The 26,211-nt window shown below is 50.6% G+C and overlaps 1 protein-coding gene across 3 annotated transcripts; it reads right to left on the reverse strand.

Annotated features, from left to right (window-relative positions):
- Positions 1 to 123: 123 nt before the first annotated feature.
- Positions 124 to 24,410, reverse strand: ZNF746 (zinc finger protein 746). 3 transcript variants are annotated; one of them, XM_023639915.2, is made up of 7 exons: positions 24,098 to 24,410; positions 20,757 to 21,056; positions 20,550 to 20,631; positions 19,433 to 19,546; positions 4,781 to 4,972; positions 3,913 to 4,038; positions 124 to 2,774 (listed from the first exon to the last, which is right to left on the reverse strand). In XM_023639915.2, exons 1-7 carry the CDS (start codon positions 24,119 to 24,121, stop codon positions 1,720 to 1,722), a joined length of 1,893 nt encoding a protein of 630 aa, XP_023495683.1. In that variant the 5' UTR covers positions 24,122 to 24,410; the 3' UTR covers positions 124 to 1,719. The 3 variants fall into 3 exon arrangements, with proteins under 3 accessions (XP_023495683.1, XP_023495682.1, XP_023495684.1); XM_023639914.2 differs by having other exon boundaries at positions 124 to 2,777; positions 24,098 to 24,409; XM_023639916.2 differs by lacking the exon at positions 24,098 to 24,410 and adding an exon at positions 22,858 to 23,532 and having other exon boundaries at positions 124 to 2,777.
- Between the last annotated feature and the right edge of the window lie 1,801 nt (positions 24,411 to 26,211).

A 26,211-nucleotide genomic window follows, 5' to 3' on the forward strand; every position in this document is an offset into this window, starting at 1 on the left:
GTCCAAGGTGACCAAGGGCAGGAGGCGAGGCTGAGGAAGGTGACCACACAGCTCCCCTGGGGGCCGTGTTTAGAGGAGTCAGCACCAAAGACACAGGTCTGAGAATGGAACCCACCAAACGGCCGCGGTGCTGGTTAGGTTTTATTTTAACAGGATGTTTCCTCTTCATTTGTTTTCAAAATATCAGTTATATCAATATTAGAACTGTAAACAGGTACAAAATATACAGTACATAGAAACAATTTTCTTAACTAGTCTATTGCCTAACAAAGGTACGCATGAGGGAGCGGGACCAACAGAAGCCACGGTCTCTCCCTCTGCAGGGAGACAAGCTACCCATTCTGGACAAGAAACCAGTGGCTGCTTCAGCGAAACAGGAACGGATACTTGTGTGGCAGGGGCAGCACTGCAGTGGAATCCAGAAACCCGGGTCCGTTTCCAATTCCACCTTAAGGTGTCCACTGGGGACCCTGACCAGCCTCTCAGACCTCGCCAAGTGCCCTCCCGGGGGAGTGAGCACACACCGGGGAGCCGGTGCTCACTAAACCTCGCAGCCTGACGATTTTCTCATGCAGACGTGGAACAAATCTTTTAAGAGGGCAAAAAGGAAAAGCTTTCCTCCCTCAACCTGAGGCTTTTCCCAACTCTCGGCACTCACCGTGAGCCGCAGGTGTGAGGCCGCGGTGTGTCCTCTTTGAGTAATTCATTTCCTCATCTCTAACAAGAATACTTGTCTTGTGTGCTTCACAAGGTCACGGTAGTGATCAAATGAGATGTGCTGTGAAAGCATTTGACAATGAAAAACACACTACACACGGAGAAAAGGAAGTAGAAGCATGTCGCTGGCTGGAAAGCCGGCCCACATCGGGGCGGGCAGGCCAGGCTTGGGCCCTGGCTCTGGCCCTAACCAGTGTCACAGGTTTCCACTGCCCACGCCTCAGCCTCGTCACCTCTGCAGCCCTGACACTGTGTTTTCGGACAACTCTCCCTTGTGAAGCCCAGGAGTCCCGTAAAAGGGCGACAGGGCCAGGCCCCCTTCCCACAGGGGCAGCAGATGGCTGCTAACGGGAAACACAAGGAGGGCCAGCGCTTTTGGAGGCCTACGACGGAAAAGCAAGCTGGGAATGGAACAGGCTGCTCCTGGACAAGTCTCCCCGCTGAGCGGAGGCTGGGGCTCCACAGCACACAGCTGGCCTCGCTCCCCAGGGGGCTGGGAGCCCCAGGCCCAGGCTGGCCCGGCCCTGGGCAGAGCATGGTCTCAACGCCCCTGCGACTGTGTGCTAAGACCGGACAGTCCCCAGGAGTCAGTGGGGTGGGGGAGGTCCAGGGCCCTCCTCACCTGCGTCCCCAGCCCGCCAACCTTCCAGCACACTCTCTGTCACGTCAGGCTCGGTAAGGACACAGCCCACAGCCCACACAAACGCACGCTCAGAAACCAAAAGTACACTATAAAGTTTAAACTGGTGCTACTACTATTTTCCAGCTTTTTCTTCAAGAATTAAAAAAAAAGGTTTTGTAATTAAATTACTTAAAATTCTATGGTGCTCAGTTTCACAATCAGAACTCTACTTCGTCGGGAGGCGGAGGCGGAGGCCGGGCCGTGCGATGTCTCTGTCGCCGGTGGTCCGGCCAGCAGCCCGCGCGCCCGCTCCCCCGCCGCACTCCCGCCCCGACGCTGCACGGGCGGCTCCACCCTCGCGGCCGCGCGGCCGGGGCGCCTCACAGGTCCCCGCCGTCCGAGGGTCCCAGGACGCTGAGGCCACACGTCCAGTCGGTCACCAGGTCCGTGGGGGCCAGCGGGCCTTTGGGGGCGGGGCTCTTGAAGGGCTCGGCGGCGCCGGGCGGCAGCGGCTGCAGCTGGGGGCCGCGCGCGGGGCCCTTGGCGCCGGCCGCGTGGTTGCGCTGGTGCTTGCGCAGGTGGTCCTTGCGGATGAAGCTCTTGCCGCAGACGGTGCAGGCGAAGGGCCGCACGCCCGTGTGCGTGCGGTAGTGGTCGATGAGCTTGGAGCGCTCGGTGAAGCGCTTCTCGCACTCGGTGCAGGGGAAGGGCCGCTCGCCCGTGTGCAGCATGCGGTGGCGGATGAGGTGCGCCGGCCGCGTGAAGCAGCGCCCGCACTCGCCGCAGCGCAGCCCGCTGCCGTCCCGCGCGCCGCCCCCCGCCGGCCCCGGCGCGCCGTCGGGCGGCCCGCAGCCGCGCTGGTGCGCGCTCAGGCTCACCTGCAGCTGGAAGCTCTTGCCGCACGTGGCGCAGGTGAACGGCCGGGCCCCCGGCGGCGCGGCCGGGTGCTTCTTCAGGCCTGGCTTGTGGCCGAAGCCTTTTGTCCGGCCCGGGTATTTACAGGGGTCGCTGAAGGGTCTCGGGGCCTGGCTGGGGTCCAGCACAGCCTCTGCGTTGTCGGGCGAGGAGTAGGGCAGCCCCTCAGGCCCAGTCCTCGGGTTCAGGCCCACAGGAGGTTTACACCTGAAATTCCAGCCCCACCGTACCCCCCCAAACAGCCAGTCCCCCTGAGGGGTCTCGTCCTGGGCCACGGCAGGGCTGAGCTCTCCCATGTCCCGCTCAGGCCGGGCGGGCTCTCTCAGCCCCAGCACAGGGTCCTGGCTGGGGAAGGAGCTGCCCTGGCTCTCCCAGGCTCCTTCCTGGGCCGGACTAGGGAAAAACCTCGTGGCTTGGCCTGGTCCAAATAGGGTCCCGTGGGCCTCTAGGTCAGTAGGATGCACTGGTGTGGCCACCACCTCCTCTTCCTGGACTTCTGTTTTTATCACGATTTTTACATCTGCTGAGAAAGACAGAAAGACCAGGTATCATTCTGTCCGCTTACCCGCTGAGAGCGAAGATCTGATACCTTCCTGTGCATATGCAGCAGCTGCTTGGCCCCATCACCACCTCTGCGCCCTGGTCTCCAAGCCTCAGGACCCAGCTCAGCAGAGCAATCCCCCAGGTGGTCATGTGGCTGCCTCAAACCCTGGGTGAAGACACCTGTGTGTTCTAGAACCTTCACCACAGGTAAAGCACCTTTGCAAATGCTCACCCGGTTCTGTTTTCACTTTGGCTAGTAAGGCTAATCATGAATGCATCCTAAGGAAGGAACTCTGACATCAGCAGCACTGTCCCCATGGGGCAAAAGCACAGGGCTGGGGTTCAGGTGTGTCTGAGATTGCACCTGGCTCCCCCACAGACCAGCTGTAGACTCAGGCAAATTTCCTAACCTATTTCATAGGGTGGTATGAGGATTACGCTGGATAACACATCTAAAAGCACTAAGCATGCTATTTGGCATGCCACATGCCTTCAATAAACGTAGCCAGCTAGCTAATGATTAAATATTTGTGAAATAGTAAAACTGTGTTTGATTTTATGTAAATATACTTGAATTTCAGGTCCTGAAGTGTTATGTCAGGGATCTAGGCTTTTAGCACGTTTTTGGGTGCTAAAATATGACAGAAATTATTCCTTAAAGTAACAGTTCACTGGCCTTCAGAACAAAAGTCAATAGAAAACGAATACATAAATTTGGTTGTTCTCCCCGATCCTGGCCCTCGGACACCGTCTTTGGCAGAGCCAATACCTAAGATGTGGTTTTGTTTTGGTTTGGTTTTTTTCCATGCCAGAGAGGGGCCAGGGTTGCTGAGTCTGAGCAGAGGGGCATCCTCTCAAGGGATCAGCTTCTCAGGACACACTGGTTCCCAACACTCGAGAAAGGAGCTGTGGGAAGCAGGGGCATTCTCAAGGCTGTTCGAGCACGCGAATTTGGAGGGAGATGAAGGTCAGGCTGTACAGCGTCCTGAATCACAGACTCCTAAAGGCCCGCTGGCTGGAGGGTCAGGGCAGTTCACCAGTGACAACGAGGGGCCCGCGCTGAGGCAGCCTCAGGCAGACTGAGCCTTTCCTGTCCTCTCTCCGCCACCCTGTACCTTCCGTGGAGGCCGCCGTGTTGAGCTTCAGTGTCCCATCTGAGCATGCGGAAGAGGGGTGGTGGGGAGGGAGATCCGCCTGCCAGGAAGTGGGTGGGATAGTGGTTGAGAAGTTGGAGTGGATGCCTGCAATGAAGAGAGAGCAGAGCCTGTGCGTTGGGGGGAGAGGAAGAGCAGGCAAACCCCAAGACCCCACCTGGGACTTTCTGCACGAACATAATGACCCCACCTCTTGGGAACCCAATTTTCTTCTGTCCCCCTCTCTGAGGCACTAGGAAGCACAGAGGTCCGTGGCTTATTTCACACGGCCCATCGTTAAGAGAAGGCAACTGGTGATTTTTTTTTTTTAGGAAGATTAGCCCTGAGCTAACTACTGCTAATCCTCCTCTTTTTCCTGAGGAAGATTGGCCCTGGGCTAACATCCGTGCCCATCTTCCTCTACTTTATATGTGGGACGCCTACCACAGAATGGCTTTTGCCAAGCAGTGCCATGTCCCCTGGGATCCGAACCAGCGAACCCCGGGCCCCCGCTGAGAAGCAGAAGGTGCATACTTAACCGCTGCACCACCGGGTCCGGCCCCGCAACTGGTGATTTAAATGCCCAATGCTGGGGCAAGAAGAACAGGAGTGCAGCTGATGAAGGTGAGGGAGAGAAATACCTGGACAAGAGCGTCACTGAACCCAGAGGGGCTGCAAGATGTCATGTGGTGCAGCCCCTGTCTGAAGGTGGGAAGACTTCTAAACGAGTCAGGCCAGATGTTTGAGAGCCCACAGCTCCCCACAATGCTTCCAGGAACTCTTTTCCCCATGCCCTGTCCTGAGTCCCCACACTTTGTTCCCAGTCTCTGCTCCCATCTCAGCCACTCACCAGAGGCAGCATCTGTAGAGATGTCTCCTGCTCCAGAGTCCAGCTGGCTGAGGCCCCACGGCTCCTCCCCGATATCCGGCTGCCCAGCTGCCCATGCCTCTACCCCCAGAGCCTGCTGCTCCTGGAGCTGGAGTTCGCCCTCCTGCTTGATCTGCATTAAGAGGTCAGGGGCAGGAACCGGGGGTCCTGAGCCTAAGAAAGGGAGAGTGCGTGAGCATACAGCATCAGGGCCCCTCAGCCCTGGGTGGACACATATCCAGTCAAAGAAAAGGACGTGGGGGCCTCGCAAGGGTCAAACAGCAAAAGAGCCTTGTGGGAAGGGAGGGCAAGAGCACAGAGGGACTGCAGGGCCTTCTGGGCAAAGCAGGAGGTACGTGGTGGGTGGGAAAGAGTGAGGAGCACACCAACGCGTTCTCTGGGCCAAGCCTCTGGTCCATGGACAGGATGGAGCTGCCCATGGAGGCCCTGCTTTCACTTTAAACACAGAAATGCTATATAAAATCTAACCACAAACCTCCCCAAAAACCTTATCCCCAAACATGTATTTAAGTGAGTGCAAAAAAAAAGAAGATTCCAGATGTAAGAATCAAAGAGAAAATGCAAAGTCAAATCAAGAGTTAGAGCAGGAGCCTAGTGACCTGGGGAGTTGCTGGAACAGGATGTGGGCCTGCTGGGCCGGGCCTGGATGTCCAAGTGGGGCCGGAGGGCAGCTGAGCGGCCTGCGTGAGCCAGGAACCATGAGGCTCTCTCCCATCTGTGAGATGAGGACTAGGAAAATGCCATCTATCTGAGGGAGCTAGAAGGAAGCTGCCCACTTGTCCAGGGCCATGGGTGGGAAAGGCACCCATAAGAAACTGGAATCCCATGTCCCCACTGAATGCATACTACCCACACGGTGCAGAGACCCTAAGCTGAGATATTCATAGAAAAAGAGAGGACTGTGGCAACCCAGGAGGCCCCCCAGCACAGGTGAATGCAAACCTGCCCCGCAGGGGCACCCCCACAATGCAGGCCATGGGGGGCCCCTCTAAAAAACTACACTTACAAAGCAGAAGAGGAGCCAAACAGCATGAGAGTCACAGCAGAACTCACTCCCGGGAACAAGAGAAAAAAGAAGAAGCTGAAGCAGACGGTAACATAAGTATGTCTAAAATATTCAAAGGAATAAAGGAAGGAACAGAAGCTCTAAGGCAAGACCAGGAAATTATTTTTAAAAAAGTAGATTTGAAAAAGAACTAAATAGACATTCTAGAAATGGCAAAAGCAGTCACAGAAATGAAAAAATCAATGGATGGCTTAACAACAGACTGAACACAGTTGCAGAGAAAATTAGTAACTTAGAAGATGGGTCTGGGGAAATAACCCAGAGTATAGCACTGAGAGAGAAAGGAATGAAAAATGAAAGAGAAGCTGAGACACGGACGACAGAACGAGAAGTTCCAACATATGCTGGTAAAAATCCCAGAAGGAGAGAGTCAAGAAATGGGTAAATAGGAACATGTACAGAAATAATGGCTGAGAATTTTCCAAAATTTAAGGCATTATGAGCCCGTAGTTTGAAGGAACACACCAATTCCTGAGTAGGAAATTTAAAAAAGAATATAAACCTAGACAACATTCATGTGAAATGGAATATCACATGAATGTAAATTGTATCATTTAGATTGTACAAACTAGAGGTCAGTGTATCAAAAAATTTATAAAATAATCTCATTTATGAACAGATATGCAAAGATTCTAAGTGAAAGAATTACAAATCAAAGCCAGTAATATTTTCAAAAAAGACAAAGTGACAATACATTATGAACAAATTGGGTTTACCCTGAGAACTCAAGGATCTCTAGAAAATGTAGTGACATAACTCACAAGGTTAACAGACTAATGGAGAAAACAATATAATCATCTCAGCAGATGCAGAAGCAGCATTCGACTCTTCTATTTCTGGCATATGGCTAGTTAGATGTGCAGAGAAACTCCTCCCAGTATGGAATATCTAAAAATGCTGGGTAAAGTGTGAAAATAAAAACAAACTTGTGTAGCATGGACGATGCGGAAATAGAGTAAGGAAGACAGACAGAGGCCAGAACCTCTAGACAGCCTGAATCAACCACGTAAATCGCAGGGCCCCTCCCGCAATTGCAGGGCCTGGCTGTAATGGACCGTGCACATCTGGGAGGGAGGAGTGCGACAAGCCTGGGGTTCAAGCAGGTGGGAGGTTGGGTTGGAGACCCCCTGCCCCCACCCCCACATAAACCTGGAACCCCAAAGAGCAACATTCCAGAGGACTAAACTCAGAGTGAACACCCACCCTGCAGAGGGGGCCCGCCTCTTCCGTGGGACTACAATCTTGCCTGGGGGCTGACACACGGCAAGCCAGAGCCCGAGGGTGTCTGTGCTGGTCTCGCCCCCCAGCATGGCTGAAACCCTCCAGGACACGACTGTTGGCCCCGAGTCTGCACTGGCACCGATGACCAGCAGAGGCAGACACACAGATTCTCAGGAGGACAGCATTTTAAACACAGCTGTCAAGCATGGGTGAGCTCACAATTACAGATCACCACGTTAACATGAAAACCAGCCACCTCACATAGAGTCAGGAGATGTCGTATCTGCAGGATTTGACCCACAAAGACACCAGATATTGGAATTACCATATACAAACCATAAAGTTTAATATATTTAGAGAAATAAAAACGGGGAGCGAAGATATGGTAAATAAGAGACTATCAAACCTGACCAATCAGATTTTGAAAAAGAATAAAATATAACTTTAGAATTGTAAAATAAAATAATTAAAATTTAAAAATCCAACCTATAGGTTAAACAACAGGATGGAAACAACTGAATAGGACTGAATAGAACTAGTTAGTGAACTAACTGGAAGATAGATTAGAAGAAATTATTCATAACTCAGCACAGAGAAAGAGCTGAAAACATGAAGAGATGTTCAAAGTAACGGAGGATAATACGAAAAACTTCCAGAATAAAAGAGAAGAGAGATTGGGGGCAAGGCAACATTTAAAGTGATGACACTGCAAAATTTCCCAAATTGTTGAAAAATATCAATGACGAAAGCAAGATAAGAAAAAGAAATCCAAAACAAGAACAGACTCAGAGATACAGAGAACAAACCAATGGTTACCAGTGGGGTGGGAGGGAGAGGGTGAAGGGATTAAGAAGTACAAACTTCCAGATATAAAATAAATAAGCCCCAGGGATGTAATGTACAGCATAGAGAATATAGTCCATAATATTGTAATAACTTACTGGAGGGTTACTGGATCGTGGCGATCATTTCATAATGTATATAAATATCAAATCACTATGATGTACACCTGAAACTAATATAATGCCATTTGTCAATTATTTTCAATTAAAAAAAAAAGAAAAAGAAATCCACACCTAGACATATTGTAGTAAAATTGCAGATTGCCAAAGTTAGAGAACTAAAAGGCAGGTTACCCACAAAGGGGTAACAGTTAGACTGACGACCGACTCTCAAGAGCAGCAGATTACCTTCCAAGGGCTAAGAGAAAACGACAATCCGACTGGAACGATATCCTTCAAATACAGCAGATACTGTCAGACACGGATAAAGGCATACACAAATACACACAGAGTTCATTACCAACAGAGCCACAAAACACAACTTCTAAAGGACATATTTTAGAAGAAAAAAATGTCTAAGGTCAACTCTAAAGGAACAGAAATAGAATGTATAACTTCCAAATGAATTAAAAATAACAATAGTTTGAGGAGGAAAAAAAATCTAAATGAGTAATTTCCACAACAAGGGCAGGGAAAAAAGAAATACAGAAAAGGTACACTAAGGATGCACGGCACAATTTAAGGTGGGGGATAGGAACCCAAATACACTAGTGACCACAATCAATGTAAGGGGCCTGGAGCCCTGACAGAAGTCAGTGTGAGCCACGCAGCTGACCGCAGGTTTTCTAGTGGCTACATAGAAAATGAAAAAGAAACAGGTGAAATTAATTTTAACAATATATTTTATTTAACCCAAAATGTTCATTTCAACATATAATCTATATAGAGATTAATAAAATAGTTTATATTATTTTTTATACATGCATCTTTCATATGCATATCTCTTTTTTTGCACACAGTTTTTGAAATCCAGGATGTATTTTATCCTTAGGGCACTTTTCAAGCGCTCAGTCGCTACATGTGGCCAGTGGTTACTGTTCTGGACATTTAAAAGGTAAAGATAATCAGACTAGAAACAAACAAGAAACTTCACTATATGCTGTTTTCAAGAGACACAACGAAAACAGGATGCAAAAGCAGTGTAAAAGAATAAAAGATGTACTAAGCCAGAATTAACAATTTTTTTAAAAAAGTTGTCATTATACCATATCAGATGAAATCAACTTTAAAAAGAAAAATATTCATAGAAATAAAAAAGGATCACTGTGCAATGGTAAATTGATCAAGAAGATAAAACAATTCTAAATTTTTTAATCTAATAACACAGCTTCAAAATAATAAAGTAAAATTGACAGAACTCCAACAGAAATGAGAAAATCCACCGTCTCAGTGGGAGATTTCGACAGACCTCTTCCTGTAATCAATAAATCTAGCCGACTAAAGGTTACAGGGAATTTGAACAACATAATTAACAACCCTGACATAATACAAAACAACACAACATAGCAACCCTCAAATGGACATAAGTAGAATCTAAAGACAAGGAAAACACAGGCTTTCCAAGCTGCCCAGAATGTTAGGGAAAACGAACATTTTCTAAGCCATAAAACAAACCAGTAAATTTTAAAAGATTAGTATTTTACACACATTTTCTAACTATAACACTATTAAGTTGGAAATCAATAACAGATATCCCCAAACTCCCCATAAATGCTAAAATTAAAAATATATATATTTGCTTTATAAATAATCCACGGCTGTAAGGACAAATCACAATGAAAATGAGAAGATATCTCAAACTCAATGCTCATGAAAATATTATTTATCAAAATGTGTGGGCTGCATCCACAATGGTACTTAGAGGAAATTTTATAGCCTCATATGTTTATATTAAAAAAGAGGAGATGGGTTGAAAATTAATGGGTCAGGCAGTCATTGTAAGATGTTAGAAAAGAAAAAACATCAACAACAAAACCCTTTAAAAAGTGAAGAAAGGAAATAATAGAGTGTAAGTTAATAAAATAGAAAACAAAGATAGAATACAGAGAGCCAAAAGTTGGTTCTTTGAAGAGAATATTAAACCTATCCGTCTCTAGCAAGATTATCAAGGGAAAGGAGAAAGCACCAATAACCAATATGAAGAATTAAAAGGGCATATTTATAGATGCAGCAGATTTAAAAGATAAAGAGAATTATGGATGTTATTCCTAGTAATTTGAAAACTCTGAGGAAATGGAGAAATCCCTTAGAAAAGCTGTAACTTGCCAAAACTGACTAAGGAAGGAATAGAAAACCTGAATAGTCCTGCAACTATTACAGAATTTAAATCAGTAGATAAAAATCTCCTCTGCAAAGAAAATATGAGGCCCGGATGGCCTCTCTGGTGTCTTCTACTCAACATTCAAGGGATAGAGAATTCCAATATTACACAAACTCTCTGAGCAAGTAAAAACAGAGCTTATATCCTTACTATCCAAACCAGACAAAGACAGTCTGAGAAAGGAAATTATAGGCCAGTCTCAAGAACAAAGATTCAAAAATCCTAAAGAAAACAATTAGTACTAAATCCAGCAATGTACATAAGGGATCAACACGAAGTTAGGCTTATTTCAGGATTGCAAAGTTGGTTCAACATTAGAAAATAACGTAATTTACCACATTAGCAGGTTAAAGGAGAAAAATCATATAATTATCTCAACAGACAACAAAAAAGCATTCTATAAAAATTCGACAGCTATTCCTGTTAGAAATGACTAGTCAAGCAGAAATACAGGAAACTCCTTCACTCTGATAAAGGGCCCTGATAAACAAAACCTTTAACAAATACGACACTCAAAGTGAAAACTTAAAAAGCATTCTCTTTAAAATCGTGAACCAATAGGATACTTATCATCACTTCTATTTAAGGATTTTCAGGGAGTTCTCAGGCAGCACAATAAAACAAGAGAAAAATAAACTGCAAAGATTTGAAAAGAAACCAAAAATTCTTATTACTCATAGAGGATATGATTATCTTTTCAGAAAATCTGAGACTCGTCAGACAATTATTAGCATTAATGAGAATTTTAGCAAGGTTTCTAGATAGAAATATTAATAAGTGAAAGACAACTGCATTTTTTATACTCTTAGGGTTTTAAGGGAGCCCAACAATTACTGTTTTTCTTCCTGTCATGGATCTTAACTGACAAATAAAATATAAGAGAAAGGCAGGTAAGGGTAAACTTTTCCTTATTGATAATTGAGGATGCAGCTTTTTTGGTGGGCATGAGGGGTTCTGAGTACTGACCCGAGGATCAGGAAGTCACCCCCGGACCACAGTGAAGCAGCCTGTCCCCAGCGGAGCAGCAGAGACCGCCCGGCCCCTGGAGGCAGGGAAGAAGGACAGGCAGGACCGGGCTCGTCCAACCCTTGCTCCCAAACTGTCTGATGAGGTGTGTCCCTGGTGGGACCCCTGGTGGGGTGCCTACCAGGGCAGAGAGAGTGGCATGTTACTGAGCCCCCTGCATGAGAAGAAGCATGGGGAGAGGGACATCCTGCCCCAAGCCCCCAGCAGACGTCAGCAACAAACAGAAAATGCACGGTAAACAGAGGAACCACTGAGAGCAGCGACTGAAAAAATACAGGGAACTAAGGAACACATCTAGCAAAAAAATGTACAGGACCTTTTTTGGAGAAAATTATAAAACTTCACTGAGACCTTACGGATGAGCTAAAGGGAAGGACTTACATTATTCAGATAACATGCCTCAGTACATATAGTGAAGGGGTCAGGTCTCTCCAACATGATTAATAGAACGAACGCAGTTCCAACCGCAGTCCCAACTGGATTTTCCATGGAACCTGATAAGGCAATTGGAAAATTTCCCTGAAAGAGCAAAGGAAAAGAAGACCCACAGCGCTGGGGAGGAAGAGCCAGGGTCTGACCTCCCACCACCACAGAATCCACTCCAGGGAGAGGCAGAATGCTCAGCAGAGAACATGAGATGGTGTATTAATTACAACCTTGAGGTAGGGGAGAATTTCTTAATTGTTTCTGACATAAAAAGGACAAACCATGGGGCCAGCCCATGGCACAGTGGTTAAGGTCGTGCACTCCACTTCCGCAACCTGGAGTTTGCTGGTTCTGATCCTGGGTGAGGACCTACGCACCACTTGTCAAGCCACGCTGTGGCAACGTCCCATATAGAAAATAGAGGAAGATTGGCACAGATGTTAGCTCAGGGCCAATCTTCCTCAGCTAAAAAAAGAGGACTGGCCGTGGATGTTAGCTCAGGGCTGATCTTCCTCAAAAAAACAAAAGGACAAACCATAAAGGTAAAAACTAGTAAATCCAAGTCTATTAAAATTAAAAGCATCTGTTCTTTAAAATATACCATAAATGGAGAAGATATCAGCGATACACATACCTGACAAAAAGACTGATGTTCAGAATATGTAAAGAACCCTTACGAATCAACAAGTAAAAAGAAAACAAAATAAAAATGGACAAAAGACATACACAGGGATTTCACAGAAGAGGAAAGACAAGTGGCCCATAAACAGAGGATATAATGTTCAATCTCATTAATTAGGAAAATGCAGGTTTTAAACTACAAAGTTTAAACCCTTTCACTCCCACCAGATGGGCAGAAATTAAAACACAAGGCGTTTCCAGGGCTGGTGAGGATGAATGGCAACGGGAATGCCAGCACTGCTGCTGGGGACTGACTGGCGCCACCATGGAGAACACGGTGACTCTACCTGGAGGGTCGACCTGCATCTTTGCCGGGACCCAGCAGTTCCACTCCCAGGTCTGCACCTAGAGAAACTTGTACATGTGCACACGCATGCTCACAACAGCCTTGTTCCTAAAAACAAAAGTGAGAAACACACCAACACCCACTGAAAGTAGAAGGAATAAAGGCATTGTGTTTTCATAAAACAGAAAACTATAAAGTGGTGAAAATCATGAAAATGAACAAACTACAGCTACACTACATCCACATGGGTGACTCTCAAAAACGTGGTGTCAAATGAAAAAAGCAAGTTAATGGGCCTGGCCCCGTGGCCGAGTGGTTAAGTTTGCGCACTCTGCTTTGGAGGCCTGGAGTTCGTCGGTTTGGATCCTAGGCATGGACCGCTCATCAAGCCATGCTGTGGCAGCATCCCACATAGAAGAATGAGAATGACCTACAACTAGGATATACAACTATGTACTGGGGCTTTGGGGAGGAAAAAAAGGAAGACTGGCAAGATGTTAGCTCAGGGCCAATCTTCCTCACCAAAAAACACACACACACAAAAACAAGTTAAAGAAGACTACACATGGTATGATCTCATTCATAAAAAGTTCAAAAACAGGTAAAAGTCAACAATATCATTTAGGAATATATATGTAGGGAATAAAAATGTAAAGAAAAGCAAGGCCTGAGCACGTCTGTTTCTGAATTTTCTGTTCAGGTTGCAGAAGGAAGGGAGGGGTGTGGGATCAGGGAGGGACAGTGGGGTCTGGGAAGGGTCTGGCTGTGACCTATCTCTTATGCTGAGGTGTTGGGAATATGGGTGTTTATTTTCATTGTCTAAACTTTACATGAAGTTTGTTCATGTTATGTATAATACACAGTAACAAGGTTTCAAAAGAAACAAAACACAGTATTTAAAAAAGGAAAAAAACAACATCTGACACAATGTGACACTTGTTCACAAGAAAAACGTTAGCCAGAAGTGGAAGGAAACTTCTTTAAAAGAAGAATATCTTCAAAAGTCTACAGCAAAAATCATCCTTAATGCTGAAACGCTAGAAGCATCCCACAGACAAGGATGCCAGCTGTCTCCACCACTATTCAACAATGTCCTAGCTCAACTGCTGGAGAAGAAAAACAAAGCTGTAAGACTTAAAAAGAAGAGATAACTTTTATGTTATCTGTGGACGGCACAATTGTCTACATAAAAAATCTAGAGAATCTAAATTGACAAGTCATTAGAGCCTAATACGAGAGTCAGGCAAAATTCCTCCTTTACTGAACAAAAGTCAACAGCATAGCTGTACACCTATGATAACTATTTAAAACATGTAATTGATTTAAAAATCCCATTTACAACAGAAATAACAACTCTCAGGAGAAAACCGTAAAACCTTATTCAAGCACACACAGAAGCATCTTCCCACGGATAGCAAGGCTCAAGGTTGTAATGGAGGTAACTTCTCCAGAAAGGAAATTATGAAGTAAGTGCAATTCCAATCAAAATCCAACAGGATTTTCTGAGAACTTGCTATAACGATTCTGAAATTCATATAGAAGAACAAAGGCCCAGGAATAGCCAGGAAAAGTTTTGGAAAGCAAGCAGGGAAGGCCTAGCCCACAAGATACCAAGGCTTCCTGTGAAGCCAAAACAGCGAGTGCAGGTGCAGAGACAGACAGAGACCAAAGAAACAGAACAAAGAACCCAGGAGCTGCTCACACACATGTGGAGCCTGGTTCACGACTGAACTGGTGATACAAATCACTGGAGAGAAGACAGGATATTAGCAAACTGTTGGAAATCAGACGTCCCTGGGGGGGAAAGAAATTTATATTCTCCCTTGTAACCTACACAAATATTAATCATGGATGGATTAAAGTCTTAAATGTGAAAAGTAGAACTTTAAAAGTATTATAGGGGCCAGCTTAGTGGCGCAGCGGTTAAGTTCACACGTTCCACTTCTCGGGGGCCCAGGGTTCGCTGGTTCGGATCCTGGGTGCGGACATGGCGCCGCTTGGCACGCCATGCTGTGGTAGGCGTCCCACGTATAAAGTAGAGGAAGATGGGCACGATGTTAGCTCAGGGCCAGGCTTCCCCAGCAAAAAAAGAGGAGGACTGACAGTAGTTAGCTCAGGGCTAATCTTCCTCAAAAAAAAAAAAGTATTATAGGGCCGGCCTGGTGGCAAAGTGGTTAAGTTCACGCACTCCACTTTGGCGGCCCAGGGTTCGCGGGTCTGGATCCCAGGCCAGACCTACACACTTCTCATCAAGCCATGCCATGCTGTGGCAGTGCGCCACATACACAATAGGGGAAGACTGCACAGATGTTAGCTCAGGGACAATCTTCCTCAAGAAAAGAGGAAGACTGGCAACAGATGTTTGCTCAGTGCCAATCTTCCTTACCAAATTTATAAGAAAATATAGGAGGATGTCTTTCTGACCTGGAGCGAGGTAGGGAAGGATAAATTAAGAGAGAAAAAGTATAGACCATAAAGAAAAAGACTGATGTATTTGACTCTGCCAAAAAATGAAAACTTTTATGCACGAATTACAAAGTTAAAAGACTCGACACAGACTTGGAGAAGATATTTGTAATGCAAATAGCAGACAGAGGATTAGTATCTAGAAGCTATATACAGAAGTCCTGAATCATTAAGAAAATGAAAAACAACAGTAGAAAAACAGAAGAGATTTCACTAGAAAAGAAGCCAAATAAACATATGAAAAGGATGCTAGACTTCACTAACAGTCAGGGAAAAGCAGATTAAAATAAGATACAATTTCACCTCCATCAGCTTGGCAAAAACCTAATTCTGAAAAGCCAGCAAAGATGTAAGAAAGCAGGCACTTCATAACTGCTGGGGGTGTAGGATAAGGTGGCATGACCGGGGAGAGCGACGTGGCCGGGGCAGGGGTGCAGACAAGCACGCCCGAGATGCAGGCTTCCACCCCGGTCTGTTCCCCAGAGAAATCTCAGCAGCGCATGGACACAGAGACACGTTCAAGAATGTTCGCTGCAGCCCTGCCTGTGACAGTGAGAACTTAAGAGACAGCTTAAGTGCAACTCACTGGAGGAATGGATAACAAATTGCAATATAGTCGCTTTTGGAATAAACCTGTGTGTCACTTAACAACGGGATACATGCTGGGAAATGCATCGTTAGGTGATGTTGTCGTTGTGCGAACATCATAGAGTGCGCTTACACAAACCTAGCTGGTACAGCCTATACACACCCAGGCCCTATGGGACTAATCTCATGGGACCACCGTCCCATAAGGGAAACGCGGTCTGTCCTCATGCAGCGCATGACTGTAATAAGCATCTGTTAAAATGAATGAACTTGACCTATAGGCATCAACAGAGATAAATCTAAAATAGAGCATATTGAGAGATAAATATAATGACATTTTTGTAATTTTCCAAAACACACAAAATCATATTATACATTATTCATGGTTACCTATGTACCCATCAGAAGTTTTAAAATGTGAGTGGAAAGGGTAAATATCAACTTCACGACAATTCGTCAGGGAGGAATGAGACTGCGAGCTCTAAAAAGGAATTTAGTTTCTATCAGAAATAGATTATTTCATACACACACATATTTTAAATGATGACACAGCATACACTCAACAGATATGTAATGAAGTCCTACTCTGTGCTAGGCAGTATTCTAGATGCCCAGAAATGATTACATGAACAAAACAGATAAAAGTTCTTGTCTCCCTGAAATTTACATTCTAATGGGTGGGGGGCAACCAGACATACATAAATATACAAATATGAAATATATATAACCTATAATATAAAATATACATAACAGATGATATCTGCTATGGAGCAAACCAAAGCAGGAAAGGCAGACTGGAAATACTGGGCGGGGAGACAGACTTTAAATAGGGTGCCTAGGAGGGGCTGGCCCCATGGACTTTAAATAGGGTGCCTAGGGAAAACCCTATTTAAGCAGAGACCTGAAGGAGGTAATGGACTGAGCCAGGAAATAGCTGAAGAGCATTCCCGGCAGAGGGCACTGCCAGTGCAAAGGCTCGGAGACTGGACCAGCCTGGAGTGCGGGAGAACAGCAAGGAGGATGGTACGGGGCGGGAAGAATAGCAGGAGACAACGAAGGAAAGGTGGCCAGTGAGGTGGGAGGAAAACCTGGAGAGCGGGGGTCCTGTCCAGGAAGTGACTCTAAGAAGAAAGAGTGATCGAGGGTGGCAAATGTCACCCGCAGGTCGGGTGGGACCTCAGACCTTCAGCACCATGAGGTCCCCAGTGGCCTTCACAGGAGCGTTGGTGGAAGGGGTTTGAGAGAGAGGAAGAGAGGGCTGGAGACAGCGGGCAAGGACGACGTGCCCAGGAGTGTGCCACGAGGAGAGCAGAGAAGTGGGGCAGCGGCTGCACGGTGTGGGGCCGAGGGCAGTCTGTTTCCAGATGGGGGCGTGAGGGCAGGGGAGGACGCTGGTGCAGGCCGGGGAGAAGTGCTGGGCCCCGTCCTGGAGAAGGTGGCCTGGGATGGGATCCAGTGCCAAGTGGAGCCCAGCCTTTGACCGGAGGGTGGACAGTTTATCAGCCACAGGAACAAACAGAGAACAGGGCACAGATGCAGGCAGACGGGCAGGTGGGGTGGTGAGGGCTGAGCGTTTTTTTCTTTTTTTTTAATATAAAAACCATTCTAAGCTTGTGGGCTGCAAAAACAGATGGTGGGCGATGTGGCCTGAGGGTCAGTTTGCCAGCCTCTGGGCTACCTAGTGAGTGGACTGAGGGGGCGCTGTGCGACTGTGGGGCAGCACTGAAGACCCCCCTGCGTCTCAGCTGAGACCAGCAGGGGCCACAAGCAGCTGCTTGGGAGCAGGTGCAGAGCAGGCAGACAGGTTTACGGGTTTTGCCAGATGAATACAATGAACTAAGAGGACGAGGCGGTGGAGGATGGGTGCGAGGGAGGGGTGACAATGATGGACCCAGAACCCAGGCTGGGCAAGGAGGGAGATGAGGCTGCGCCGGGCAGTGAGAAGGCAGCAAGGCCAGGGGCTGGCAGGAGCTGTGGGCCTGGAGAGCTGCCGGAGTCGGGGCACTAGGAAGAGTGAGCTGCCAGGGCAGGAGGAGGTCAGGGAACGGTGTGCTGAAATGCAGAGGATGAGAACGATGGCCTCGTCAGGGCAACGAGCACGGGGTGGCGGCAGAGAAGGGGCCATCCTGGTGGATACTGCCAGCGCCAAGAATGACGGCAGGGGCAGACATGAGAGGGCGAGGGGAGGCCTGAGGTGTGCAGGAGGCAGTGAAGATGAGGTGATTCAAAGGTGGGAGTTTCTAGGGAGGAGGGGGAGACCGGCATAGAGCAACAGCCAGGAGCGAGGGGCTAAGAGGGACTCGGGGAGGCGGGGATGCGGCGTCCCGGGGGAGAACCAGGCCTCACCTGGGCACCAACAGGCAGGGACGCTAGGGAAGAGTCTGAGGATTTGGGGGTCTTGCTGAGGACTGAGTTCCACAAAGCAAAGCAGGAGAGTTCAGGAGTTGAAGAAAATGGGAAAGGAGGTCTGACAAGGGGCTGCTCCAAGCCCAGAGGGTGTGACGGGTGAGTTGGGGGCCCAGCTTCTTGGACTGAAGTGGGCAGGGATGAAAGCCAGATGGGCTGAAGGCAGAGAGCGGAATCTCTGTGTGCTGGAGGGCAGGGCGAGGTGGGGGTCTTGCCAGCAGCCACCGTATTCCTGGGCCCCCATTCGCTCTCATGAATGATGGTGTGGGAGCCTCCACATGGATGTTATAAATATAAAATGAGCCCACTGTGACCCTCCTGCCAAGGCTAAGAGGCTGGAAGCCCCCGCGTCATAACCCTCTGTTCCATCCAGACACACTCGGCTCTTAGTCATTTTCTGTCCTCTACCTTCCAGCACTGTCTCTGGCATCTAGCAGATTCTCAGATACGTTTGTTGAACTAAACTGGTGAGTGATTTTCTGACCGCTGACAGTGTGGTCGGCCCTCCACACGCTCTGCCCTTCGTAAAGCAAAACCTCATTGCGATGAAGCAGCAAACATGGAAGACACATCTTATTAACCACGAATTACACACAAGGCCTTTCAGTGACACTGATGTCCGGACAAAAGGGGAACCCAAGGCAGGGGGACCGACAGGGGGCTTGTGGAGGAGGCTGGGCCTGCAGGACTGGGTCTCCCTGTCAAACGCAGCCTGTCATTTACCCCACAACTCAGCACGGCCCTCACTTCACTCCCTCGGCTTCTGCCACGCTGCCACCTGTCCTTTTCTTAACTGTCGAAGGTGCTGACGGGCTCCAGGAAAACCTGAGACACTGGTATCGGGAATCCAGATTCACCTTAAATACATCTGTGGTTCTAACGTCCTTAAATATGTAGCTAACCAATGTTCTGTGACCACGCGCGGATTTAAGTGAAATTTGGTTCTTGGATGGAGGCAAGGACTCTTCCTAAAGCTATGAATGAATGAAGTTTTGACTTCAATATTCTACTACCTTCCCTATCAGGGTCCCCTTCACTTCCCTAATTCTGTGCCACCGGCTCTGTCTCTTTCCTAAAAGACGAGCTTTGCTGCCCGTGTCCACAACGGGAAGTATTCCCAGAGTGTGACCTCAACAGGCCATGGGTCATAACTCAACGACAAAACTTCAACATTCAAGTCTGATGCTTCTCCTGGGCTCTCCCTGGAAAGGTCACGCCCTCCCTGGCGCTTCTCCATTTCCACCCCATCGCCTGGTGTCTCCCTGGCCCCCTCCCAGCGCCTCACCTGGACTCGGGCCCACAGGAACATCTGGAAGCTTGGGGCCAGGGCGACGCCAGCTGCACGGCTCCTTCCCTTGTTCGGTCTGGGAGAGGACCTCGGGCTTGGAGATGGCGTAATCTGAGGGAAGGCGGAGAGGTTAGCTCCTGCCACGTTCCATTCAGAGCTGGGCACAGGCAGCCTGGGAAACCAAGAGTGGCCTAGGAACTACATTTCTTGACTGGTGTAGAGCAGTGGTTCCTAACTGTAAGCAATTTGCCTCCCAGGGGACATCTGGCAAAGTCTGGAGACGTCTTTGATTATCATGACTGGGGGCTGGGGGAGACGTGCTACTGGCCCTTGTGGGTGGTGGCCTGGATGCTGCTCATCATCCTGCAATGTTCAGGACAGCCCCCCAGTAAAGAAGCAGCAGGTCCAAAGTGTCAACAGGGCCGAGGTTAAGTAACTCTGGCGCAGAGTCTCCACATTAAGCAGCAGTACATTTCTGCAAACTGAAATATAACATCACACCCGCACCTGCTCCCAGCCTCACTAAGCATGCCTTATTGCCTTCAGACCTGGGGCCACAGAGAAACTGTCGCAAAGGAAATAAGCCCAGGAAGAAACAGCCCAGCCCTTCTTGTGGGGTCAAATGAAGAGAGCTGCAGCAGCCCCAGGGCCTGGGGGAGCAGAGGCTCGAGGCATGGGGGCAGCACTGGCCGTAAGGAGCATGGTCTGCCCATGTTCTTCACTGATCCGGAGGAACGTCATGGTCAAGGCCACGGTCTCAGTAAGAAAAGGCTAAAAGAAAGTCTTTCTCAAATGTGAGTCAATCACATCCTGGATCTGAGAGCTGAAGGAGCCTTCTCCACCCCAAGCCTCAGCGGGAGAACAGGGAGGGCTGTGCTCCCCGCCTGACTAGGAGAGGGGTCACCCCCTCGGTCTGGCCACCCAGGAGCTTCACCAGGTGGAAGGGAGCTTTCGACCCAGTCAGCACTCATCTTTGCTAAGAGGAGGGGACAATTCTTTGTGTGGTCAAAGTTCCCAGTGATTTACACATTCCTGCAATGAGATCCACCAGCGTGAAGGGAGAGGTCTGAGGACTCCCCAAGTCACACTGAACAGAGAAGAGGATCAGCCTTACCCAGGGAGACCAGCGTCTCGTAGTTGCCCCTCACCACATGCTTGTAGAGCTCCTTCTGCCACTCGTCCAGCTTGCCCCACTCCTGCTCAGAGAAACACAAGGCCATATCATCAAAGATCAGGGGCCTGGAACCACAGTGTCACGCACACTCACCCACACACAGGCACGGCCCCTCGGGCTGTCCCACCCCGGGTGCTCCACGGTTACCTTGGGGGCCTCCCCCTTGCTGCCCGGGGGCAGCCGCAGGATCCAGAAGTTCCTGTTTCTCAGCAGGTTTTCCATGTTCTCCAGCCGCCTCTGCAGCAGCCCGTACTCCTGCAGCAGGGTCCCCAGCACGGCCCACTTGCCCTCCAGCTGGTTCCCAAACTCCAAGGCCGTCTTCTCACAGTCGGCCAGCTTCTTCTCGGCCATCCCAGTCCGACCTTCTAGAGAGAGTAAGCGGGCAGCCTGTGATTCGATCTTCCTCTCCATGGCCTGTATCGTAGCTGCCATTGTCCATGGAGAAATCTTTCAGAAACAGAGAGAGAAGACCGGCATCATTCACTTCATCCACCGTGCCCTTGAGCCCATCTTCCCTAGGAATGGGGGAGCTGGGCGGGGGCGGGGAGCACATGTGTGGAAAGTGGGGATATCTTGTGCCACATGCAGATCTCAGCTCAGCGATTAGCTTCTCTGAGCCTCTTAGACACGGCCTCTGTCTGGGCAGGTGTCTTCCCTCCGGGCCTCTGCGGCACACCGTGCAGCCTCCACTCATGGCCCCGACTGCCCTGCACAGTAATCCTCTGCCTCCACCTCTGCCAGCTCTCTGAAGGCAGCAGTGCATCTTTTCACAGCACAGTGCGAGGCCCATGGTGGGCACTCAGTGCGATTCTGCTAAACAAACAGTGACTGAGCACTGCTGGGGCGTTTTAGTGGAGAAACAGTAAACTGCAGACTGACTAGAGCCCAGCCGGCACCTCCCATCATAATCGCACAGGAACTGTCTACTGATGATGACCTAGCAGAAAAAACAGCTGGTTCACTGAAACGGCACAAACAAGAGCATTGCTCAATTTCTTTCTTTTTTTTTCCTAAAGCATCTCGTGTCTCTTTTTGATAAACATAAAAACCTAACAGCTAACTCCTCTGCCCCCAGGACAATCTGATTTGTCCCCTCCCCAGCTGCCCACCGCCAAACTAAAAACCACCATCACTGCAACTCCCTGCCAGCCAAGAGTTAGACTTTTTGATACCACACGAGCACCCTGGGCCCCCTGAGGTTCTCACGTTTTCTCTGACTGTTCCCACGCCTCCCAAGGGGAGAAAAAGGTCTCAGACATCTTTGTAGCTGCCCCCGGATCAGTGACACACCTTGCAGACTGGTGAGGAAGGTAAGACACATGCCACAAGGTGAGGCTTTTATATGTGTGGCAACCATCATAAAGACGCCGAGCTTCCCCACACCATGACTTCCCTGTCGCCACAAAGTTCACACGGTAGCTTGAACTGGGGCAGTTGGGGACACTGAGGAAAGGGCACATTCTGCTTTGGGTGGGGGCTGGACCCACCCTACCTGCAGCTGAAGAGGGGACCCATGGGTCTGAGAGGAGGTTCTGGCATTTGTGCCTTCTTCTGGCCATGCCTGAGGATCGATGATTCCTTACAACATTCTGGAAATTATTCCTAAACTAATGGTTGGTGACTATTTGCAAAACAGAAAAGCGACCAGTAGGGACCAGTGTGCATTCATTTAGAGAAGGCCACTGAGAACCAGAACAGGGGTGGACACCTCAGAAAATAGTGACAGAACTCGGAGAGTTTGAGCAGAGGCCAAAAAAACTGTCAAGGATGGAGCATTAGCAATCCTTTGATTGTTTGGAGAGAGGCTGGACCAGATGACCTCTGACCTGAAGAAGGAAGGGCTTGAGCTGGGTCTCGGATGACGGATGACGGGGAGGAGGAGCTGTTTGAGGGAACACCGGGATGTGGGGGGACTCTTGCTTCGGAGGCGGGTGGTCCTGCCCTGAGCCTGCAAGGACTGCGCTGGGCTGGTACCACCCTGGGTGTGTGAGCCCACCCTCCATGACTGCCACTGTTCCCCTCCTTTCCCTGGCTCCTCCTCTCTGATCAATCCCTGCCATAGGACCTCAGCCTCCAAGAGTCTGCTCCAGAGGTGTCCTTTCCCTCCATCACCCAGCTCCCCATCCACTGACGTCCTACTCAGCCTCCAAGTGCCTGTGACTGTCCTCACCACAGTTTACGTTGCAGGAAAAGGGCATCTGCATAAACTCCTACTTTACAAACAATAAGGCATGTGCAGTTTCCTTACCATTTTAACAGGGTAGGGAGCCCCATCTGAGGCCTCCACACTATTTGGTGGGAGGTGACAACGTTTCTGCTCCAGCTCAGCTCCCTACTAAGTGGTGGGTAGACAATACGGGGCTGTCCTCAGACTCCTGCCAGGGATGCCGGAACTCTGCTTGAGTTGCTGGTGGGACGACTCTGAATCCTTCAAGAGCTCCCCACCCATATGATGAAGTTCAGGCACTGAAACCCCTTCTAGCTCTCCCTGCAGCATGCTCTCTCACTGCCCCCCGGGAAAACCATCTTCTCCAGGCGCATGGACTCCTTCCCTATCCTTGACCATGCCCCAGGCTGCCTGTCTCTGTGCCCAAGCCGTCCTCCCCACCTGAAAAGCGTCCCGATCCTGCTGGGCCTGATGAAACCCTAGCCCTCCCTAAAAGCCCAGCTCAAATCACAGAAGCCGGGGGCAGGAAGGGTGTGCAGAGCAGGCGCCAGCCCCTTCTCCTGCGCTCCACAGCATGCTTCCTCCTCGGGCCAAGAAGCACTCACCTCTTTCTGTTTTGCACGATTATTTCCAGTGTACCTGTCTGCTTCCCTCAACACCCGGTGTGCCCTGAACACAGAGCAACTGTCTTTTCACACACTTTCTAGCTGTGCGATCCCGGGCAAGTGAACTTCTCTAGGCCTCAGGGTTTTCTTTTGTATGACAGAGAGAAGGAGTACCTACCCCACAGGTTTGTTGGGAGGACAAAATAACGCCTAACGGGGCCGGTGCCGCGCCTGCTTCTACCAACCGGAGCCGCTGTCCTCCGCCCCGACCCCCCGCGAGCTGGGCACTCCGGGTACTCGGTGTCGGCGGAGTGAAGCCGCTTAGGACGCCTCCCAGGTGCCAGCAGGCCGCTGGGGGGAGCTGGGGGGTCGGGGACGCAGGGCAGAGCGGTGGGCAGAGAAAGGCGCCGCGGGGTGGGGGCGCGGGGCCCGAGGGCCGGCGGATGGGGCGGGGGCAGGAAGCCGCGGAGGGCTGCAGGAACTCGGCGCGGAGCGGCCTCCGCGCGGGGACGGCCGGGTCCGCCCTGCCCAGGCTCGGCCCGGGATGGGGGCCCGGCCGGCGGGCGCCCTAGGCCCCGGCGGACCCCGCGCCCCGTTCGCCGGAGCCCCAGGCCCGGCGGCCCGGCCCGGCCCCCGGAGCCCCTCCCCAGGGCCTGCGGCGCCGTGCGCCGGGCCCGGGCCCCGCTCCGCGTCCGTGCGAGCGCGGGCCGCCTTACCGGAGCCGCGGCCGCCTCGGCCATGGCCCTGCGCTGTCCGGCCCGGCCCGGCCGGAGGAAGTCGCCGCCGCTGCCGCCGCCGCCGCCGCCGCCGCCGCGCGCCCCACGCAGGCCGGCCCCCGGCCTCTCCGCAGGCGCGCCCGCCCGCCCGGCCTCCCCGCCGCGGCGCCGCGCTCCTCGCTGGCCGGCCCGCGCCGCTCCGCCCGCAGACGCGCCGCCGCCGTCAGCGCCCGGCCGGTCCACACTGCATCCTGGGAGCCGGCGCAGGCCCGTGAGGCTGCCTGGAGGCAGCGCGGCCGCACAGCCCCACCTGCAGCCCGGAGAGGCGAACGGCAGGCGCCGCGCCCGCCCCGCCCCGCGCCGCCGCCCGCCCCGCCGGCCCACCTGCCCACCTGCCCGAGAGCCCCTGACCCCGAACCTCCGTCCCGCCGGCCCACCTGCCCGCTCGACCCCGACCCCCTGACCTCCTGTTCCCTGGCCCTCCTGATTGCCCCACTCCCCGGCCCACCTGACCCCCCGACCCACGAACTCCAGAACCCCGCCCACCCAACCCCAACACCTGGACCCCCCGACTCCCCGGCCCACCTGCGCACCTGACTCCCACCCCCTGGCCCCTGGCCCACCTGATTCCTCGACCCCCCGAACCCCGCCCACCTGACCCCCGACCCTCCTGAACCCCGCCCACCCAACCCCAACACCCCGACCCCACGACTCCCTGGCCCACTTGCCCACCTGACCCCGACCCCCTGGCCTATGGCCCGCCTGATCCCCCGACCTCTCGAACCCCGCCCACCTGACCCCGACACCCCAGCCCCCGACCCCCCGACCCACCAGCCCACCGGCCCACAGCCGGGCGCGCTGAGTCACCGCCCGGACCCCGCGCCCTACCCGCCTCCGGCCGCGCCTCGCGACCGCCTCGGGCTTTGGACCCCCGGCGCCCCGAGGGCCTCTGTTACCAAAAAGAATCTCCCTGCTCCAGGGACCAGCCCGGCGCCCCCGGTGACCACGGCGACGGCGGCCGCTCCCCCTGCGAGCCCCAGGAGACCCGCGCCCCGTCCCCAAGGGCACCGCCACGTCGCCTCTGCAGCTTCAGGTCCCGCCAGGCGATACGGGCTTCTTATGTGTTTCGTACTTATTTGGACGGCTGTAGCTCACGTCTACCTTTGGTCTGAAATAGAAAAAATTCTTCCAACGATAGGAATATAGTTCGGTAAATGCTGGTAGGCAGCCACTTAGAACTTTCTGTGACGTGTTCATTACTTATAAAAAATGAATTTTAATGGAATGAGCAATGGAACAGAATACCATCATTTAAAATTATTTTGGTCAAGAACTTGGTATGGGAAGATGTTTATGATATTTTAAGAGAAGCCTGTCCAGATCCCACTTTTATTTTGACGATGAATATACAGATATATGTATATAAAGACAAGTTTGGAGGCATATAGTGTAAGTACTTTAACAGTGAGACCACGGGCCATTTGTACACATTTTCTAACTTAAAAAAAATTAAAACTCTGTAATGACAACAATAATGTTTTATAATATTTTGTAATAACAAGAATAGTATTTTTAAACAAGGAGAGAAAAAATAATAAATAAATTGAAAAAATTCCTCAAGAAGCGAACTGGAGCGGAGGAGGGCAGGAGACTTTGAATGGGGCCCCCATGTGGTCACGAAGATGTGTTTCCTTTCAGAAGTTCCTCTGCTACGTGGAACTCTTTCCTCGAGAGGGGGAACCGGTGCACCCAGTGCTCCAGACTTTTGGGCTTGGGATCTAGCAGCCGGTCCTAACATGCCTGTTGTTTCTCTTCATCAGCCTGGGCCGAAGGGACAGCCGGGGGTCATCTGCATGCATCCTTCTTTGTGTATGGACCTGGACTCTCCCCAGGAGTGGAGGGGGAGACGCTTGACTCAGACTGTTTGGGGAGGTCTGTTCCCTTCACCTCCTTTTCTGCTCCTCATTTCTTTCTTTACCTCATTTCTGGTGCTCCCCGGCTCTCAGGGATTGCCCCTCAATGGGCGGGCGAAGGGATTTCCATCTTGGAGCTCCTGGCATCCTTTTGCCTCTTGGAGTAGGTCCCTCAGAGGGTAAAGTTGAGCCACTTACTAC

Source organism: Equus caballus, chromosome 4 (assembly GCF_041296265.1).
Source record: "Equus caballus isolate H_3958 breed thoroughbred chromosome 4, TB-T2T, whole genome shotgun sequence".
Lineage (NCBI taxonomy): Eukaryota > Metazoa > Chordata > Mammalia > Perissodactyla > Equidae > Equus > Equus caballus.